Source organism: Equus przewalskii, chromosome 6 (assembly GCF_037783145.1).
Source record: "Equus przewalskii isolate Varuska chromosome 6, EquPr2, whole genome shotgun sequence".
Taxonomy (NCBI): Eukaryota; Metazoa; Chordata; class Mammalia; order Perissodactyla; family Equidae; genus Equus; species Equus przewalskii.
This window is the reverse complement of record NC_091836.1, coordinates 73,836,033-73,858,653: the sequence shown is the minus strand read 5'-3', so window position 1 is coordinate 73,858,653 and position 22,621 is coordinate 73,836,033. Positions and strand designations below refer to the sequence as shown.

The 22,621-nt window shown below is 37.5% G+C and overlaps 2 protein-coding genes across 2 annotated transcripts; both read left to right on the top strand.

Moving 5' to 3' along the window:
- Positions 1-7,900: 7,900 nt before the first annotated feature.
- Positions 7,901-8,854, top strand: LOC103554168 (olfactory receptor 52P1-like). The gene is given in 1 exon segment (XM_008525085.2): positions 7,901-8,854. A coding segment is annotated over 1 exon segment (954 nt).
- An 11,835-nt stretch (positions 8,855-20,689) lies between these two features.
- On the top strand, positions 20,690-22,621 carry LOC103554161 (olfactory receptor 52P1-like). Its single transcript, XM_008525071.2, has 2 exons — positions 20,690-20,829; positions 21,443-22,621. The coding sequence occupies exon 2, from the start codon at positions 21,649-21,651 to the stop codon at positions 22,600-22,602; it is 954 nt and encodes a 317-aa protein (XP_008523293.2). The 5' UTR covers positions 20,690-20,829; positions 21,443-21,648; the 3' UTR covers positions 22,603-22,621.

The window sequence follows — 22,621 nt, the reverse complement described above, 5'->3', positions numbered from 1 at the left end:
TGAGCCCTATATTAATTTTTAGACTGTATATCCATACTAAACTCATTTGCACTTCTTGGTCTTCTTACAGGATTCTCCGTAGGCTAAACATTTGATTAACAGTCAAGTAACACTGGACGCTATAGGTCTACCTCTAGAGACTGCATTCTCCAAGATAGAAACAGATGAGTTCTATCCACACACAAGCTCTGGGGAGTCACAGTGTTATACGTCAGCCCTGGTGTTAATATGTCTGTGCATAGTCCTGTCCCAGTCTTGTTTCCCTCCATGTTTATGTCCCCTATGTGTATAATGAGGGGACTTCTGGGCCTTCTGAAAACTGAAGAGACTCCTGAGCATCATAATGTCCCATTACAAAGCACCAGAGATACCAAGCTGTCCACAGAGACCTCAATGCAGCAAAAGCCATCACTGTCATATCTTTTAACCATTCCCAGTAAGTAGCTTTGTCTAGACACTGCAATGGAAACAATCATTTTGAGGATTTACAGAAGGCATCAATTCTTATTATCCTGTGAGATATTATTTCAGGTGAAGCAGATGGAAGGTAAGTGGGAAAGATTTCTAGATAGAGAAATAAGAATACATGTTTATAGGAGACTTAAGTAGTGTTTGAGTGATGAGATTTGGTTCTAGAGAATAAGAAGAGAATATTCTCAAAGATTGAAAAAACTCACTGATTCAGTATCTTTCTTTTTATGCAAGAATCTAAGAAGTTCCTGTTACAGAGCGTCTTCTGGTTATATAACTCACGGTAGTTACATGGTGAAGGAATATATTCTAAGAAAGCAGTTGAACAAAATTGAGAGTAGAAAGCATTTACGGAGATACTGGCTATCTCTGGAGAGTCAGAAGGTTGAGTGGCAGAATAAAAATCTGTGAAATATTTAGACTGTAGAGGATGTACAGAACATTCAGTTTTCACTTAGAATTTATTAAGAACTTACTGGGTCCCAGTATCTTCTTTTTTATGATGCTCACAGTCTCATGAAGGAGATGAACATGAAAATAAATAAAAAATTCAGTAGATATTCTCCTTAGTTTTTAGGCAATCAGTGACGTACTTTACAAAAGCAGTTTCAGTCATCTGTAGGGGCAATAAATTAACGTTAGGAAACAGGGAATGTTCTTTCAGGAAATATGCGAGATATGGGCTAAGTGGAGAGCAGCAAAACATTAGTGAGTTTGTTTTAAAGTCAGTGAAGTTAACTAAGAGAAAGGATGCAGTGGTGAGAGATTTAAATTTAAGAGGACACAGATTATTGATATTGTGAATCTGTCTGAAAGCAGATGACTGGTTTAGAGTACACATGGTAGATGACGAACTGTGGAGAGGGAGAAAGATCCCTTCCCTTTCGTCTTTGGATGGGGGTGGTAAAGAGAGCATACATTTAAGAATAGGAATTTTTAGGGAATTTATAATTCTTACTTTTCCCTATTAAGCAACAATATCTAATCTTACATAAAGACAAGGTAGTAAGTGTAGGTTAATTGAATTTGTTAATAGCTAACATTTGTTGGGCGTTCACTAAGTCCCAGCTACTTTCCTAAGTGTAAACTCTTATTTACATTAATATGTTCTTATTTACATGAATATTCTTATTTAATTTTTATAGAAACCATTTGAATGAGTACTCATTATTGTTATTTCCATGATACTTATAAAGAAACAAAGGCACTGAGAGGTTACTTGACTTTTAGGAAGTGGAAATGAAACACCCACTAAGTAGCACAACCAGAATGCTGTTCTTTGAGTCTGGTTTCTCACAATAACAGCTAACACTTATTAGGTGCTCAGGATGTGCTGGGAGGCTAACTAAACACATATACTGGGTTATATAATCCTCAGAACAACACAATAAAGGAAAATATATTTTTATTAATCACATTTTAGAGTTAGGAAAATTGAGATGTAATTTAAGTGATACTAATCTCCGGTAGTGTTCAACAGCCCAGACTCGGAGCAAAATAATTCAATAACAATGTCAGTGAGTTGCAAAATAGCTAAGAAAGAAAATAGTATAAGATATTTGAGTAGGCTGGTGAGGGAATAGTTGAAACGATGTTTCACAGCGTGCTTACCTAGAGAGAAGGACCCCGTGCTGGTGTGAGAGTGTGGGAGAACAGGAGGCTGTACTCACGCTGCAGTCTTCTGGAATTTAGGTTCAGAGTCGGCACAGTTATAGATGACGATCAACGTATGTGTTGTGGGGACCTGGAATTGGCCACCCCAAGATATGTCTCTTTGGCATCAGGATTATTTGAGGCTGATTGCTTTTGATAAACTGGGACAGGGAAGGAGGCTCTGAGGAATGGAACTTGCCCTTTGTTAGGACACGCTTACATTTGTAAGGTAAATCTCTATCTGTAAAAAGTGTCTCCCTCTCTGTACCAGGAAGAAGAAAGGAGATGACCTTCTCTCTAAAAACTCTTAATCAATACCAAAGGCAAGGACTTAAAATCTGCATTTTATTGTGCTAGTCTGGTAACCTCCTGTAACTGACTTCCCTCCCCCTCCCAACTTTGGCATTCCTTAAGGATTAAGCATCTTTCCTTAGGCTAGGAACCGATTGCTGCTGCGCTCACCTGTGACCTCCCAGCTCCAGACATAGACTTGCCTCCTGCCACGCCCACCGAGATAGCAGACCATTACCTGCTGTGTCCATCAAGCACTGTGCTGACAGGGCAATCTTGTGACTATTGTGGGAGGGACATTTCAATCACATGTGAAACACCCCGTTTGGGGGTATATAACCACTATGTGCACCCCACTTCTTCGGTGCCCTTTCTTCCTTCGGGAAGAAAGGCCCCAGGCCGTGGTTCCTCATAAAGCTTTGTTTAATTTTCTCTTGCTATTCTGTCTCATGTGAATTTAATTCGTTCTCTGGCCAGACGAACCCCCATTTGGGGAGAGGAAATGTCTTTCTCCCCTACAGTGTGATGATGTATAGTGCAGTGAAATTCATGGTTAGAGGAAGGAAAATGGGAATACTGAATGGGGTAAAATGTGTTCATCCATATATAGTTTGAAGCCATCTATTAATGTAACAATAATGTAAGTGGAATTATAAAATAAAAGCCATATGGCAAAGTCTTCATTGAAGACGGGAGTGAGATCTAATTATTTCTAGACATCAAAAATGATGAGTGGGTGGTATGAAAGTATAATGAAATGAAAAATAACAGTGCCAGTGGTGAGGTTCATGAACAATCTCCAGATTACCGCAATTTAAGAGAAGGATATATTAAAGGAACATAGCTTTTTATTTTCCTTTGCCTCCTCTTCTCTTCTTTCTTTCTCTCTTTTTTTTAAGATAGGAGAACTGGATAGAATTTTGTGGGATGAAGCTGAAAGCTGTAGAGTTAAGTTTTCTTTCTTTTCTGTGTCTTTTATGTTGGTGGGAAAAATAAATTGGTAATAATTATTTTTTGAACTATAAATTTTTCTTCAAGCCCAAAAACAATTTAAGAGATTGGAAATATAAATTTTGCATACATAAATTATTGTTCTTTTCTATTTTAATATACTTATTCCTTGTACAGTAGCAAAATTTGGAAAAATAATAGCTTCTTAAAAGAGCTAAAACAAAGTACAAGATAGCATACATATTAGCGCATTCATTTGTGAACAGAAGAAAGGACCTTTTGGACTTATGTCTGCCACTCAAAAACGTAGTTGTAGAATGCTATTCTCCTCGTCTCAAATAATCCCCTCTGTACCCATGTAGGATTCAGCACACAGGGATCCTTTGGCGGTAACCTTATGCCTCCACATTGTGCTGCTTTCTAGAAGGAAGCACCCTCTTGTTGAGAATTAAGAGAATAGGCTGTCTTTGATTTGAATAGAGGATGAGTGAATTTGCTGATGAAGGGATATTTAGGAATCCTGGAACCACCACTTTCCCCATTTGCTGACATAGAACATAAGGTGTTCTCATGATTCAAAGCAACCTTTACACTATTGCAATGTGTGATATTATCAGGCATAAAGAATGCCTCAGTTAACCTCAAATCACTGACAGTTTAGTAGCTTCCATTGCATCAAGAAGTGGGTGAAATATGGAGACATAATGTCTTTAAGATATGGTCCTTTTATTTCATGTTTTACATAATAGTAGAGTACTTAGAGCAAGTAAACAAATAGTTACCAAAAGATGTAATATTTGTGCCCATCAACATGGGTAAGAGAAATATGAGTATTGCAAAGGAAAAGTCACTGACTGTTTGAAGTGGACAGTCAAGACTTTAGAGAGAAGATGTTCACTAGGGATTAAAAAGATAAGTAGAGAGGCCAGCCAAGTGTCATAGTGGTTAAGTTCCTGCATTCCTCTTCCGTTGTCCAGGGTGCACAGGTTTGGATCCCAGGGGCAGGCCTAGCACCACTACTCAAGCCATGCTGTAGCAGCATCCCACATAAAATAGAGGAAGATTGGCAGAGATGTTAGCTCCAGGCCAATTTTCCTCACACACACAGGCACAAAAGATAAGTAGTTTATCACAGAGATGAAAAGAAAGTAGAATCAAGTTCAAGGGAAAAGTAAGTTTAACGTCATAGAAAAGTAAACCATGTATTATGATCCCAAAGCTGGTAGAAGCTCTGGAACACACGAAAGGGAAGTCATGGCAAGATTGAGGGCTGGAGAGAAGTTGGCAAAGGTTATAGAGTGAACTAGCTTTTTTTTTGAATAAAAGGATGGCTTTACTGGTAAGATTTTAAGCAAACTAATCATATTTGCCTTTTGAAGGATAACTGATATTGTGAGAAGATGAGACTTTATAAGGAAAAACAAGAAAGAGGAAAAATAGGAGCCTATGGCATAGCCTATGTAAAGGTTACAGAATATCATAGCTAAAGCAGATGGAGATGGATAAGATATGCTATATTTGATGGATATCAAATAATTCAATTTATCAAGATTTAATGGCTGCTTGCTTGCGCTATTAAAGTTGCAGAGATGGAAAAGTCAAGGATAACTCTGAGATTTTTGATCTAAATGACTGACTGTTGTTGCCAGCAAATAAGATACAATCAGATGGTAGGGGAGCTTTGAAGAAGAGTAGTGAGTATTGTTTGGGATATCTTGAAGTGAGATTAAGACATTGTATAAACATATATATTTAATTCATAACAGAGAGTATGGAAAGCATCACATGTTCTGTTAGCATCATGCTCTCTGAAGTAGTAAATTCCAGGCAAAGGACTCTGCTAACTGACGCAAATGCAGCTTAAATGCCAAAGCCCTGGTGGCAGAAGGAGCACTGGATCTGTATGTTTCAGAAGCAGATACAATGACAGACCAACAGGAAGCTTGGAGAGTGTAGGAGTGTAGGCAGGTGTTCTGACTTCCTTGGCAATCTTTCTGCTGAATAAAGTAATGAACAATCTAATAGATTTTGTTCAAAACAGACTAAGAGGAGATTGAGAAGACTCTTTAGAAGGCCATGCTCTTGGAATTGTTCTCTGCAATTCCTTGTGTTCCACATTCTAGTACACTGAAGGGAGCCTGGTCCCTCTTTAAGTCAAAGCTACTTAACATCTTTCTCTTGGTATTATCTAAAATTAAAGACGTGCATTTGTTAATCAGTATGTGGATGTATCCTATCCTAGGTAGTTGTCTTAGACAGAAGTCGTATTTATAGCTCCAAGTGTATTGTTTTGCCTGCTGCACACCTTGTTCTCTGCCAGTCTCTTAAATTTTTGGTTCTTCCAAAAAGAGGAAAAATCGTGGAACATGGACAAACCTAGAAAGACATCAAGCAGTCTTTTCATTAAACTAAAAATCTTTCATATTTTAAATATTTAGAACTCCTAGTTTCTTTCTTCAAGTTCTTATCTGTCTGGGGTTATAGGGCTCACCTGTGATGCAGCCATTCCCTAACTCAGAGTTTCAGTATATTGGATAAGCTTTAAAATCTGAAGTCTACTGAAATATTTTTAATAAGTAATTCAAATTTGAATTCTCAGTTTTCAGCAAGGAAATATCTCCGACACTTAGTCTCTTAGGCCCAGAGTAGCATATTTTAATAGGAGAATGTACATGTCATAACCAGAAAGTTTTTATCTACACAGATACTATTTGGAAATTCAAACAGAGACGTTGTCAATAGGAGTATTTATTATTATTTATTGGGCTTTTATATCAGTGGAGTTCAGGAGCAGGAATCTAGATATTGGGAGCAACTAGAATTTTTTTAAAAAGATGTGTTATGAAAAATGGATTGCACATTCTAAAATTATGATACTAGGAGGAAATGGGATACTAGGAAGGTTAGAAAGCAATTATGAGAACAAAAGGACAAGGTCAGAGCAAGACTCCTAGGAAGATACTTGTGGTACTGAGACCTAGAGGACCGGACTGTAGTTGCTCTGCTCTCCACTGCCGTTAGGCAGGATGAATACTAAAGCCAGAAGCGAGGTGAGGACTCAGGAGTATGCAGAACACCAATCGGGCTTACATTATCCCATTAGCTGCAAATGTGTTCATTTACAGCAACGTTTGAATTATCTCAAAGAATGAGGTGGTAAAATTTTCAAAAACATTTTTTGGCGGGGTAGCTAACTCACTTGCTAATTTTTGTTTTCATTACTTAAAATGCTAAATTAGTTTAAATGTAAATCTTTTAAAAACAAATTATGTATAGTAACTTCACAGGCTGTTGAATAAAGTTAATGTTTCTTGAATGGCTCAGAAAATCCAGTTCATCCTTATTACTTGAAATATAGTATATACTTAATAAAATTGGATGGGTTGACAAATGTAGTCACATAGGTAGTACTTGTCTTTGAATTACATAGAAAGCCCAAGTTGTGAAGATATAATCACTGCAAAACACCTATATCTAGAGAATATGCATTTAAAATTCTAAAGGCTGATTTGCATTGTTCTACGGTTTTCAAGTGATGTTTGTCCCTTTAAAGACAAGCTTCTAATATCCTCTTCATCTTCTGATTATCTTTTAAGACCTCTTCCGAAATAAGAATACATTAATAAGGGGTGAGGGTAGAAGTTTATTACTTTTAGTGTTCACAAGAATTTTGCTTACATTAAAGCTCCTTGGATTTCATATTCTGCATCCCTGATTATTTGTCGTCTATGCACTAGCATATTGTTAAAGTTACAATTGCCTTTTTTTTTTCTTTTTTAAAGATTGGCACCTGAGCTAACATCTGTCGCCAATCTTGTTTTTTTTTATTTACTTCTTCTCTAGAAAGCCCCTCAGTACACAGCTGTATGTTCTAGCTGTCGGTCCTTCTGGCTCTGCTATGTGGGACACCGCCTCAGCACGGCTTGATGAGTGGTGCTAGGTCCATGCCCAGAATCAGAACCAGCAAAATCCTGGGTCGCTGAATCAGAGCATGAGAACTTGACTACTTGGTCATGGGGTGGTCCCACCAATTGCCTTTTGTATAACCTGCTAGTTATTGTGTGTGTACCTGTAATGTGTGTGTGTGTGTGTGTGTATTTCTGTATACATGTCCACACTTGATCAAAAATTCCCTGAGAACAATGGCCTTTGCCTTAAGCCTGTCTAAATCACACAACCCTGAAAAATCTTAGGCACAAAGAAGTGGAAATTTTATCACCACCTGCTTACTTAGTAGATAATAAAAAATGAAAGAGTAGAGTAGAATAAAACTGCGCAGAGAGGGTAAAATTTTAAAAGAATTTAATTCAATCGTTTTATTTACAGATGAAGATAATGGATTCAAAATGGTGAAGTGATTTAGCCAAGGTATTACAGAAATTTTAGAGAAAAGGCAACTCTTCAGAGAGGCTACTGTAGAGTGTCTGAAATCTACACATAGAGGACCATGGAAGAATCTGTCATCCTGCTTTCTGCCCAAAGGGGATTAGCCTGGCTACAGTGTATCTGAGCATGCGAATTCTCCAGTTTTAACATGACAGAAAATGCTACACATCACTCCATCTCATCGTTCTTCCTAGTGGGTATTCCTGGTTTGCAAGATTTTCACTGCTGGATTGGCTTGCCTGTGTGACTCCTGTTTGCCCTGACCCTGCTGGGGAACAGCGTAATCATCATTATCATCAAACTAGAGCCAAGCCTACGCAAGCCTATGTATTTCTTCCTTTGCATGCTGGCAATGAATGACTTGGCTCTTGCTTCTTCCTCAGCCCCCAAGATGCTTGACATCTTCTGGTTGGATGCACATTGGATTAACTTTAATATCTGCCTAGTACAGTTGTATTTCATCCACACATTTTGCATAATTGAGTCAGCCCTCCTAGTTGCCATGGCTTTTGACCACTATGTAGCTATTTGCATTCCACTGCGTTATCCCACCATCCTGACAACATCAATGGGCATTAAAATGAGTCTAGCTGGTCTGACCCGAGCTACCCTTCTGGTTTTCCCAGGTCCTCTTCTTATTAAAAGGCTACCATATTATACCAAGTATGTTATCAATCATGCCTATTGTGAGCACATGGCTGTTGTGAAGTTAGCCAGTGCCAACACACATGTTAACAGAGTTTATGGAATCTCTGTGGCCCTATCAGTGATGGTTTTGGACCTAGGGCTTATAGCCATATCTTATATCAAAATCCTCCAGGCAGTCTTCCGGCTCTCCTCCCAGAATGCCCGCTCTAAGGCACTGAGCACCTGTGCTGCCCATGTCTGCACTATACTTGTCTCCTACACACCTGCACTGTTCAGCTTCCTAACTCACCGCATTGGCAAGAAGGTACCTCCAAGCATCCACATAATTTTTGCAAGTTTGTACCTTTTGGTGCCTCCCACAGTCAATCCTCTGGTATATGGTGTCAAGACCAAGCAAATTCGTGACAGAGTGGTGGATCTTTTCTTCCCAAATAAGAAAATTTCTGAAAGTTAAAATATGTAAACACCAGTGCAAATCAGTATGTTTCTTAAAGTCATGACTGCGTTGACAAATAATTCTAGTCTCCAGCTGTTCATCCTGCATTCTTTTATTCCTCATAGCAGGAATATTTGATGCTCCACATTTACTTCTTAAAAAATGTATGTTTTCAGTTCACTTCTGTTTGAAATAAAACCAAATCAGAACATTATCAAAGAGTGCTACGCAGACAACGTTTAATATGTTTCACCAATTATTTTTATTTTATTTTAAATGTAATATAATCTTCAATTACTTAGTATTATTTTACATCATATCTCCAAATGTGAAATAACTAAACAAGTATTATAATAATATAAAAATGCTCACTTCATTTGGTCAGGTGGAATTTTGACAATAATTTTTGCCATTTCACTGTACCCACAAGCTTTTATTTCTATGAACTACTATGCTTTAATCAAACTTTAATCCTAGTTTTCATTGCTTAAAGTATGTGTTCATGAGCCATAACTTCAGGAAACTGGCTTCAGTTAGACTTCGAGTAAGGCCAATAATATCTTTCTGTAGCTCACAACATAATCTGGAAAAATTACATGGTGACTTATGGCAAAACCAAAAAGATTGAATCATAACCAAGAGAAATTTCTTTCCAGAAAAACACTAATTGACCAAAACACTGTGATTCCAATCAATTCCTAACATGTCCATACAATTTACCCAACTTAATGTTACCATAATGGACTTAAGAAGTAAAGATTGCATTCATTTTATACGCATGACTTTAACAAGGCCCGTGATCCATATCATCCATTGAACAGAACATCCACAATTATTCCCAGGAGCAATACTTCATGTGGGTAAAGCAACATTGCATTGTGGCTCAGAGTGCAGTCTGTTTCGACAGAATGCTTGGGTTTAAAATCTGGCACCACTATTTCCTAATTGTATCTCTTTAGACCTGTTCTTAAACTAGTATGTGCCTCAGTTCTCTCATCTAAAAGTAAGACATTATAAAGATGTAATTCTGAAGATTAATACAAGAATTAAATGATTCAGCACAAAATGTGCTTAGAACTGATTTTGGAACTTGGTATGCAATATATGAGTTAAGTATTAATGTTTTAACTCCTGAAGGTAAGAGTTTTTTTTCAGACATAGTAATCAACCAGTAAATATGAAGAAACCACTAACACACATCAATTTGCTCGTGTTTAGCTGAAAAACAGTTAAACACAGGTAAAAAAAATGGAGATAAAAACACAAAAAGGCTGAAAACAAAATAGTGGGTCCAATAGAGTAAACTAAGGGCATAGATCAATGAAGACGATAGGGTGTTTGAAATACATCTTTATGTTTTGCAGTCTATTCCTTTATTCTTGTCCAGGGCCCTAAGTAGAAATTCAAAGATTGTAAGCATTCAGTTTTGGTATTTAATTTCAGTTGGCATATTAACCATTCCCTTTTGGATTTCTCACAAATCGTTTTCTGTTTGCACACATTTCCTTGGTATCTCAGTATCAGTGGGCACCATGGAATTGCCTTGAAAGGCTGCATTCTCCAGAAGAGAAACAGATGATCTCTGTTCACTACAAGGGTCTTGGGAAGTGTATCACAGTGTTACTGTCCGTGGGGGGTCCTCTGCTCACTGCAAGACATGTCAATAGTCAAGAGGCAAGGTGGTAGGAGAGAAAGTGTTTCTTTATTACAGCTTTCTAGCAAGAGGGAAAATGGTTAACTAATGCCCAAAAGAATCATCTTACAGAACAAAGACTATAGGCCAGTTATATAAGAGGTTGGTCTCCAGGTAGGGGAGGCAGCTGGTCTCTGGGTGGGGGCAGACATCTGGTCCCAGTTCCTGAAAGTACTTTGTTTTACTGGATATACATCAGAGATCAGAGCAGCTGCCCTACACCCTGATCCTTCAGTTATCATTGGTGATAGCTATCAGCATAGGCCCGGAGGTCATCACATTCCAAGAGAACTCAAAAGAACAAAGTTATCATTTTATTGCAGCTGGGAGGGGCCATAAAATCTACAGAGCCTGCCTGGGATACTTAATCAGAGATCATTTAAAGTTATGATACGGTTTCTTTCTACAATATGGCTTCCCTTATGTCACCCTTGTGTTGAGCCGGTATCAATAGTGCAGGTGTTCCATGAGTCACTGATGCCACTCTGGACATGTCCTTCCCGCAGGCTTGCTTCATGTCTCCTTTGTCTTCCAAAAGTAAGCTATGGGCTTTGATTTTTTCTATACATTAGAAAACCCCTTTGGAAAGCATTCTTCCACATCATTTTTATCCATGCACAATTTACACCTTATAATCAACACTCTCATATGCTAACAATAAGTGTCTGAAATCAGACACTGGCTAAGGTAAAGTGAATGATGAATTTGTGGACACTCTGTTGCACTTTATTGTGATCTGAAATGTCTCAGCTAAGAGATTAATAAAAACTGATGAAATAATATTGGAAAAAATCTCTTGTTTAAGCTAGTATTAGCTACTATTAATAATAAACACTTATTACATTGGCTTTGAATAATTTATCACAAACGTAATAGAATGTAGGTATTCCTACATGTTTTAACTTGGGAAAACGCTCCTTCTTTCATGTGGACCTGCCATGCTAACAGAAATTAAAATAATCAGTTTTCAGCATGCCGATAAGAGAAAAATATGTGGAGAAATCTTAGCCTCTTTTAAAAAGTATTACCTGAAAGAAACATACATTATTTCTACTCATTCCATTGGTGAAATAACTAGTCATGGTCACGGCTGAATTAATGGAGTGTGACTGGGAAATATTTTTCATAAATGCGGATTCACTTTTCAGTGCAAAATACACATTTTAATAGTATAGCTACTAATTTCTTCTCTAGGTAGACTTGTAAATAAACAAACTCTACTATATATTTAGAAGAAAGGAGAATATTGAAACCAGAGAGAAGGCAGCAAATAAATTCAAGAGTAGAATACTTGTTAGAGATCATATTATTTAATTTAGCATAAAAATAATTTTAAAAGGACCTATTCTAACATTTGAAGAAATCAGTACTTTGGTAAGTGTCATATGAAGGTAAACCTACTGTTTGTGAAGATAATGTAGCTTGAAGAATAGAATGAGAATCTGTGATGTTCTGCTCATGAGGACTAAAGAGAGCTATCAGTCATTCAAAATTTATTGATATATTTCATAATTCAATTTATTTACTTACAAGCTCATGTTGTAAAGTAACTATAAACTGATATGTGAATAAATAAATAATTACAAAGAAACATTAAGTAAGAAGTATTAAAAAAAGTAAGAAAATGCCTTTCCAATTTAGCAGCCATTGTTACCTTTGCAAGAGCAGTTTTGCAGTTCTTGCAAAAAATGGGTGTGATTGACTAAGTGGGCCAAGGAATGAATGCTAGATGAGGAAAGAGGATGAGATGAGGTTGTCAGATGACAGGGAAGTCAGTGTGATCACAAAAATGTAGTGGGAATTGTAACTGGAACAAGTGAGTAGTAAAATAGACAGGTTAACATGATGAAAACAATTTAATGTGTGCAAATTTTGAAGTCATTCAAAGAATAACAGGAATTCAAATGGAATTATAGAATGTGAGTCACGGGACAAAACCTTTAACAAACTTGGAATTGAGATCCTTTGAATTTGACATGACAATGTTAAAGAGAATTAAAGTTAGGAAAATGATATGGGAATGTAATAAGAAAAAGCACAAGAAAGAATATTTATAGGAATAATAGCACACGACAAACATTAGGAACATCCAGATTAAAGAAAAATATACAAAAGATATTCAGACATGTAGTGATTTTTGAGTGAGGAAAGGGACTTTGAGGGAGACCACAAGCATATCTCATTTTATTGTGCATCACTTTATTGTGCTGTGCAGACATTGCATTTTTTATAAGACTTCCCAGCAAGATTATGACTCATTGAAGGCTCAGAGGATGCTTAGCATTTTTTAGCAATAAAGTACTTTTTTAACTGTTATGTGCATTGCTTTTTTTAGACATAATGCTATTGTACACAATAAACAACAGAATAGTGTAAACATATGTGGGTTTTTTTATGCTGAAGAAGACTAGTCCTGAGCTAACATCTGTGCCAATCTTCCTCCACTTTCTATGTGGATCACTGCCACAGCATGGTTGATAAGTGATATAGGTCTGCGCCCAAGATCCAAACCCAAAAACTTGGGCCACTGAGGCAGAGAGCACCAAACTTAAACACTACACCATGGGGCTGGCCCCTAAACATAATTTTTATATGCACTAGGAAAACAAAAACTTTGAGCGATAACTTTATTGTGATACTCGCTTTACTGCGGTGGGCTGGAACTGAACCCGCAACATCTCTATGGTATGCATGTGTTTTAGACTGAAGATGAGTGTGTAGTAGCAGTAGCAGTGGCAGTAGTAGCAGTAGTAGTAGTTAGTAGTAGTTGTATTTACTATTAGGGTGGAGGGAATTGATGTTCGTACAGAAGAAAATAAATTTCTGCTGAAGTTTTGCACATGAATAGTGCTTATTTAAGACACATGGATATTTTAGATGAAATTTTCCTCATTTTTTATTGCCAAATGTTCACACTCAATATCCTAGCTAAGTTGAAATCAAATACAAAATTTAGTTTGTCTCTCTTCATCATTATTGAGTACCTATATTGTCCCGCATTTACAACTTGGGCTGACTTTTCAATTATATTATCCATTTTCTTTATTGATTTAAAATTTTTCTCTCCTTATTATATTCAGGATATGTGTCTTTTTTGGATATACATATTAGAAATATTTTTACAAACCATGAATTGCCTATCACTCTGTTCATTATGTCTTGATGACAGAAATTTAATTTTGATATGGTTCCAATTATTGTTTTTTTCTTTTGTGGTTAATGTTGTCTGTATCCTATGATAGAAATATGGTATCCTACAAGATTTCTTATATTTTCCTCTAAAAATTTTATTTATCTATTTCACCTGTTATATTTATCTTTGCAGTGCGTCTGGAACTAATTTAGCACATATTGTGAGAGAGGAGTTCAGACTTTTTTCAAGCAGAGATTTAATAGACTCAGAAATGTTTCTTAAACAGATCATCTTTTTCCTTCTAGACTATCCTACCATTTTTTTACAATTTAATGTTGGTTATAGACATATAGAGAAATAAGAAAATAGTGAGATCTCATCAAGATGTCAGCATAGGCAGCCTCTAAATTCACCTCCTCCCATGAACACAACTAGATTACAGCTATTTTTGGAAAAATTACCCCTGAGAGAGAACTGACAACTAGATAAAGTATCCCCAAAACAAGGGACAGTCCTGATTGAGGTGGAACAGGAAGAAATTGCTTTCTGAAGAGAAAAAAGCCACCTTTGCAAGCCATGGGGCTTCACAGCCAGCCAGCGGGGACAACTCTAAGGTATATAGCTTTCCCTGGAGGAGAGGGGGACCTGAGCAGGGGCGCAATGCCACTAAAAGCATACTTTGGGTTCAGCACAACTAAGATGAGTGTCATTATATCTTCCTTCACTGGCTACTAGCTACAACAAGGAATAACCCCAGAACAGTTACCAGACATGAGCAGAAAAACCCAGCTGTTAAAGGGCCCACATATAAATTCACCTGTCTCAGAAAGCAACCTAAAATCAACAGAAAGAAAGATGCACAGTCCTTTGGTGAAAAGAGATTCACCTAGTAGGCTCTGGGTGTATCTCAGTGAGGGGTGAGACCTCTCTGGGGCCTGAGACATTGGCAGAAACCAGCATTGTGACCTAGTACAGGCATGATGACACAGATTCTGGCAGATGCCATTGGAGTTATTCTCCTGGCCTGTTAGCCCAGGGATCTGCCACAGCCACTAGTGCATCAATTTAATCCAGTTCAGCCAGCGTGGGCAGCCCTCTCTAGGGACTGGCCCTAGCCAACAATAAGCCCTCAGGCTACTTGTTGGCCTACATAGATAGGGTGCCTTGATCCTCTCCAGGCAGACAGATGTGTCTGCTTTGGTGGGGCAGGACCAGCATGAAGAGTAGGTGGAGTGTAGTGGGCGTTGGTGGAGAGTGTGGGGGCCTCTGCAGTGGGGTGACTGGGTATGCTCCAGGGGTCAGGGGGTGTGCATGGGCCAGGAGTGTGTTGATGGTGTCTATGGACTTTTGGAGGGTGGGGCTTATCATTGGCAGCAGACTTGTGCTTCTCAAACAGTCACAAAAGGGATTGGCCACACTTCCCAAAGCCTGTAACCATTAGGTGCTCCTGTGCCTGGGGCCAGCTCCACTCAGCTGTGATCCTAAGAGAGATGATAACAGCCTTGCAGGACTAAGGCCTACAGCAATTGTCAGCCCCACAGCCTAAGAACCAGCCACACTGAGTACCTACTCACTTAACAGAAAAACTGCAGTAGTAGTGTGTTATTAGACCTTGAAGCCAACTCTGCTGGGGCTTATCAAACCTGATTTACAAACAGCCAGCCAGAGGGAAGCCTAGACTCCCTGGGTACCTGCAGCAAAAGCAATCCTGCTTCAGCAGAAGGACACATGGAGCCCACACAGGGGTCACTCCTGGAACATTTGGACTGGTGATGAGAGGGAATCATACTGTTAAGCCTCAAAATGCATCACTTACATAAGGCCACTTCTCCAAGATCAGGAGACATAGCTGACCCACATTATACATAAGTAGAAGCACAGGAAAAGAGGCAAAATGAGGAGACAAAGAAATGTGTTCTAAGTAAGAGAACAAGACAAAATCCAAGAAAAAGAACTAAATGAAACTGAAATAAACTATCTACCTGACAAAGAATTCAAACAGAAGGTCATAAGGATGCTCAATGACCTTGGGAGAAGACTGAGTGAAAACAGTGAGAACATCAACAAAGAATTGGAAAATATAAAAAAGAACCAATCAGAAATGAGGAATACAATACTGGAAATGAAAAATTCACTACAGTGACTCAATAGCAGAGTACATGATACAGAAGAGGGATCAGCAAACTGGATGGCAGACTAGAGGAAAACATCCCAGCTGAAAAGATAAAAGAAAAAAGAATTAAACAGAACAAGAACAGTTTAAGGTAACTTTGGGACAATATCAAGAGCACTAACATTCATATCATAGATGTCCCAGAAGAAGAGAGAGGCAAAGGGCCAGAGAATCTATTTGAAGAAGTAATAGCTGAAAAATTCCTAATCTAAGGAAGGAAACAAACATGCAATTACGTGAAACACAGAGAGCATCAAACGAGGTAAACCCAAAGTGGCCCACACCAAGAAATAATATAATTAAAATGTCTAAAATTAAAGATAAAGAATGAATCCTAAAAGCTGAAAGAGAAAGGCAAGAAGTGACATACAAAGGAAACCCCAAAAGCTATCAGCTGACTTTTCAGGGGAACCCTACAGGCTAAGAGAGAGTGCCACGTTATATTTAAAGTGTTGAAAGGAAAAAACCTACAGCCAAGAATACTCTACCCAGCAAGGTTATCATTCAGGATGGAAAGAGAGATAGAGAGTTTGCTAGATGAGCAAAAATTAAAGGGGCTTATCACCAAGAAACCAGTTCTACAAGAAATGCTGAAGGGACTTATTTAAGTGGGAAAGAGAAGACCACATATAGGAACAAGAAAATTATCAAAAAAAAAAAAAGGACAATAAAATCACTGGTAAAAGCAAAAGTACAATAAAGGTAGCAGATCAACCACCTATGAAGATAATATGAAGGTTAAAAGACAAAAGTACTAAAATTACCTATTTCAATGATAAGAAGGTAATGGATACACACACACACAAAAATAAGAGGTGAGATATGATATCAAAAACATAAAATGTGAGAAGAGGGGAGTAAAAGAGTGGAGCTTTTAGAAAGAAGTCAAACTAAAGAGACTATCAACTCAATATAGATTGCTATATGCATAGATTATTATGTATGAACCTCATGGTAATTGCAAACCAGAAACCTATAATAAATACACAACTATGAGAAAAGAACCCAAACATAATACTAAAGAAAGCCATCAATCCACAAGAGAGAGCAAGAGAAGAAAAGAACAGAGAAGAAAGAAGAAAATGCCCAGAAACAAAAATAACAAAATGGCAGTAAGTACATACATATCAATAGCTACTTTAAATGACAAAGGACTAAATGGTCCAATCAAAAGGAATAGGGTGTCTGATTAGATATAAAAACAAAACCCATATTTATGCTGCATACAAGAGACACACTTTAGAACTAAAGACACTCACAAACTGAAAGTGAAGGGACAGAAAAAGATACGCCATGCAAATGTCAAATAAAAGAAAGCTGGGTGAGCAATACTTGTATCAGAAAAAATAGACTTTAAAACAAAAACTGTAACAAGAGACCAAGAAGGGCACTACATAATGGTGCAGAGAATAATCCAGCAAGAAGATATAACTCTTGCACATATATATGCACCAACATAAGAGCACCTAAGTATATAAAGCAATTATTAACATACATAAAAGGGAAAATTGGCAATAGCACAATAATAGTGGGGGACTTCACACTCCAATTACACCAATGGATGGATCATCCAAATGGAAAATCAATAACTCATGGGACTAAGACAGACAGAAATAAAGGGAGAAATAGAAAAGGTAACAATTATCAGTGGAGATTTTAACATTCTTCTCTCAGTAATTGATAGAACAAGAAAATTAGCAACGATACAGAATTTTGAACAAAACTTTCTATCAACTTAACATATTGGAGATTGAGAGAGCACAATAATAAACAATATGTAAAATACATTTGTTTTAAGTTTAGTATTCAAATACCGAAATAGTCTACTTGGTAGTCTTATAAAGAGATAAAAGAAATAGCACATGTAAGAATTGGATGAGAAGAAATTAAGCTGCCATTTATGTGTAATATGTTAACTTGTTTAGCAAAACCAATTCATGCATAGTCAAAATGTTGTAACTAATGTGAGAGTTTAACAATTATTTTTGAGGAGACAACTTAAAAAATATATATATTTAAGAAATATATAATTTTAAATTATAATTAAAAAAATAAGATTCTATTTTAACAGAAACAAATGTTATAAAGTATCTAGAAATCAGCCAAAAAACATTAAATATCTGTACAGATAATTTTTTAGTTTAATTTGATTAACAGACATAGAAGTGATCCAAATGAATAAAATTGTTTTAAAGTTCTCTTCTTTTTTTTTTTTTTTAGGAAAATTAGCCCTGAGCTAACATCTGCTGCCAATCCTCCTCTTTTTGCTGAGGAAGACCAGCCCTGAGCTCACATTTGTTCCTATCTTCCTCCACTTTATATGTGGGATGCCTACCACAGCATGGCCTGCCAAGCAGTGCCATGTCTGGACCCAGGATCCAAGCTGACAAACCCCGGGCTGCCAAAGAGGAATGTGCACACTTAACCACTGTGCCACTGGGCTGGCCCCACAGTGAACTATATCTTCAATTGTCTTCTCAGGCATCTCCTTTTCCTGGGCATCATGGAACAGTCTTTCAAGACTGTATTCTCCAAAGGAGAAACACTTGAGTACTTTCCAGATACAAGATCTGAGGAGTTTACAATGTTAACATAACTGTTCTAGAAAGACGATGTTAACTGTTTTGTGCTTAGTCCTGGCTCAGTCCTTTTTTACCTTCAATCTTGTCTCTTGAGAGACCCATCAGCCTTCAAAACAGACGGGCCTCCTGAGCATTGCAATAGGCCAGTACAAAGCAAGCACAACTACCAACACAGTCCTTACTGCTCCAATGGCAACAACTGTCATACTTTTTAACCATTTCCACAAATGCATATTGGTCCAGATGCTGCAGTAGAAAATGATCATTTGCGGATTTGCAGAGAACAATAGTTATGTTTTATTATCGTCTACAATGTATCATGACTTGCGAGATAGAATTCAAGATAAAGCAGATGTAGGAGAGGAAGATTTGTAAATATATAATGTTGTAAGAGACATGATGATGGGTGTTTGAGTAATTTGATTCAGTAATGGAGAAGAGGAACCAAATAAAATCCTAAATATATATACAAGTATATATATATTTTTCCTAGTCACTATCTTACTGTTTATGGAAGAACATCTTGGAAATTTCTATGACAGAGGACTTTCTTGTTATGTAACTCATAACCAGAAATAATTTCGAAAGAACATAGTCTAAGTAAGCAGTTGAAATAAATGAAGGGTGGACAATAACGATGAAAAGACTGACCATCTCAAGAAGATCAGAAGCCTTGGGAGTAAGATAAAAATCTGTGAAATTCTTCAGAGATTGTACTGGATGTGGAGAAACATCTGATCTTCCCTCAGAATCTACTGAGATTAAGTACCTTCTTTCGAGTTTTCACAGTCCAGAGAAAGAAACTGACAGAAGAGGAGCTTAAATAGAAATAAAGACTGAGTGATTCCTTGACTAAATGAAGAGATAAATAGATAGAGGAAGCAAGGCTAATTCTGAGATTTCCTAATTCATGGCTAGGAGGCTGTTGTTGCCAGCAAATAAGACACAATCGGATGGAAGAAAATGAGAGAACTTAACTGAATTTATTCGGGGGTAACTTTATGTGTTATTATTATGATATCTTAATATAAAATATGCAATGCCTTCCAGAAAAGCCACATAGAAAATGCCATGGTATCCCAATAGAATCCTCTACTCTGAAGTGGCAAATTCCAGGCAAGGGACCTTGCTGACTGACTCAGAACCAGGCAAAATATCAAAGCCCGAAGGTGTCTGAAGGAAGAAGGCAATTATATGGTTCAGAAATAGATAGAATGATAGTGCCAACAGAAAATTGGAGAGGTCTGTGCAGGTATTCCAAGTGCCCTGGCAAACTGTCTGCTGAAGGTAATATAAAGAATGACCTTATTTAAACAAATGGATTTCTCCAAATTTCTTTCAAAATGAGCCTCAGAGAAGACTCTGCAGGTGAGAAACATGACTGTACAAGCCGACCACGATTTGGAGAGAGTTTTCTGTCGCTTCCTCCCCTAGAATGTGTCACAGTCTAGGGCTCTGACAGGAAGCTTTCCTCATTTAAAGGGAAATCACTTTACTTCTCCTCCTTCGGTATAGATTAGACATGTTACCATCTTATAAGTAAATTTGTTAAAAACTATAAGATGATTTTTAAATATTACATATATTTACCATGAGCAGTTATGCTTATTTGTAATCATAAGTAATGTTTCCCAGCTAAAATTTCTATCTGTATTTCCTGGTGGGTGAGCCTTTTGTTTGTTTGATTCTCCCAGAAGCAGATATAAGAATGGAACCTGGCAAACCAAATTTCCAAGTGGAAAACAATCATTTGAGTATTTGTGAAGAACAAAACTTGAACAAATACTTAAAAATCTTTCATACTTTGAATGCTCATTATTTGTAGATTTTTGTCTTAAGTTCTTATCTGTCTGGGGTTATAGGCTTCATTCCTCATGTAGTGATTTCCACAACTCAGGTTCTATGCTGTGGCTAAAATTTATCTGATTTTTTCTGAAATATTTTATGACTGATTTGATATTTTTGAATTCTTTACAAGGAAACACCTCACAAACTTACTCACACAAGTCCAGAGTAGCATATATTTAATAGTAGAATGCAGATACCACAACCAGACAGTTTTTTCCCCACACAGATATTATTTACACATCCACATAAGGAATCATTGCCATTAAGAATACTTATCAATGTATCTTGAGCTTTCACATAAGTGGCGTTCTGGAGAAGAAGTTGAGTTGCAGAAAGCAATTATAAATTAAAAAGCATGGTAAGAAGAGTGGAATGCTTATTCCAGAATTGTGATGCTAAATGTAAACAGAATGCTAGGAAGGATAGAAGTCAGTTATCAAAGTTAAAGGTGGTGCTCACAACAAGAGTCATGAGAAACTACTCTTGCTCTTAAAAACAAAAGAACTGAATTGTACTTACTTTGCTCTTCACCATCATTAGCCAAGATGGATGCCAGAACCAGAGGTAGGGCTGTCTGCAGCAGGGAGTCATGGCTTTGCAGAAAATAGACTGAGCTTGTTAGCAACTGATGTGCTTATTTGCAACAACTTTAAATCATTTGATAGCTTGAAGAAATAAAATCTTCCATATCTTTTTCTGTTTGTATGGTTGTGTTATGCTGTCCATCTTTAGATTTTCTTAAGGAGCCAATCTAAAATAAGTACAAATTTGACATTTGTTAATGATAAGGCATTTGTTTTTAATTTTTAGGAGCTTTGTACTTGTGTTTTAGGATTAGGAGATCTTATTCTGAGTTCCTGATGACTTTGTTATGCTGTCTATGGATATGAGTATTATTAAAATAATGATAGTGTTTTGAAATACTTGTTAATTATTGTGAGTGTATTGATGCATGTATATCCTTACTTGATCCCAGTTTCCTTGAAAAGACAACTTGACTATTTTTCTAAAACTATTTTTAGCACAAATTCAACACTGGCTTTAACACAATGATGAGGTTATTATACTATTAACTGATCCTCTACTAGGAAATAAATATTACAGAGCAGAATTTCACAAAATTTCAAAACTCAGAAAAAAAATCTTAAATAAATGAACTCAGTCTTCTCATTTGCAGGTGAAGATGCTGAAACTAAGAATGTTGAAGCGGCTTACCTGATGATTGACAGAGGTTTAGAAGGAGCCGGCCCTTCAAGTGGGCTATTAAATTGTCTGAATCCCCACATGCAGGGCCACAGAAAAATCACTCTGTCATCCTGCTTTTGCCCATAGGGGATTTGACTGGCTACTTTGTCTCTGAGCGTGCAACTTACTGGTTTTAACATGGCAGACAATTCTACGCATCACTACATTTCATCTTTCTTCCTGGTTGGTATTCCTGGTTTGCAAGATTTTCACTGCTGGATTGGCTTGCCTGTGTGCCTCCTGTTTGTCCTGACCCTGCTGGGGAACAGTGTAATCATCATTACCATCAAATTAGAGCCAAGCCTACACCAGCCTATGTATTTCTTCCTTTGCATGCTGGCAATGAATGACATGGCTCTTGCCTCTTCCACAGCCCCCAAGATGCTTGGCATCTTCTGGTTGGATGCTCACAGGTTTGACTTTAATATCTGCCTAGCACAAATGTATTTCATCCACACATTTTGCATAATTGAATCAGCCCTCCTAGTTGCCATGGCCTTTGACCGCTATGTAGCTATTTGCATTCCACTGCGTTATACCACCGTCCTGACAACAACAATGGTCATTAAAATGGGTCTAGCTGGCACGATCCGAGCTATACTTATGGTTCTGCCCTGTCCTCTTCTCATTAAGAGGCTACCATATTACACCAAACATGTCATTAATCATGCCTATTGTGAGCACATGGCTGTTGTGAAGTTAGCCAGTGCCAACACCCTCATTAACAGAGCATATGGAATCTCTGTAGCCCTTTCGGTGATGGTATTGGACCTAGGGCTCATAGCCACATCCTATATCAAAATCCTCCAGTCAGTCTTCCGGCTCTCCTCCCAGAATGCCCGCTCTAAAGCACTGAGCACCTGTGCTGCCCATGTCTGCACTATACTTGTCTCCTACACACCTGCACTGTTTAGCTTCCTAACTCACCGCATTGGCAAGAAGGTACCTCCAAGCATCCATATAATTTTTGCAAGTTTTTACCTTCTGGTGCCTCCCACAGTCAATCCCCTGGTGTATGGTGTCAAGACCAAGCAGATTCGTGACCGAGTGGTTGGTCTCTTCTTCCCAAACAAGGAAATTTCTGAAAATTAAAATATTTAAATACAAACAC

Bases quoted from the DNA above. Each gene is read 5' to 3' on its own strand.
- LOC103554161 (XM_008525071.2), top strand. From the start codon at position 21,649: ATGGCAGACAATTCTACGCATCACTACATTTCATCTTTCTTCCTGGTT.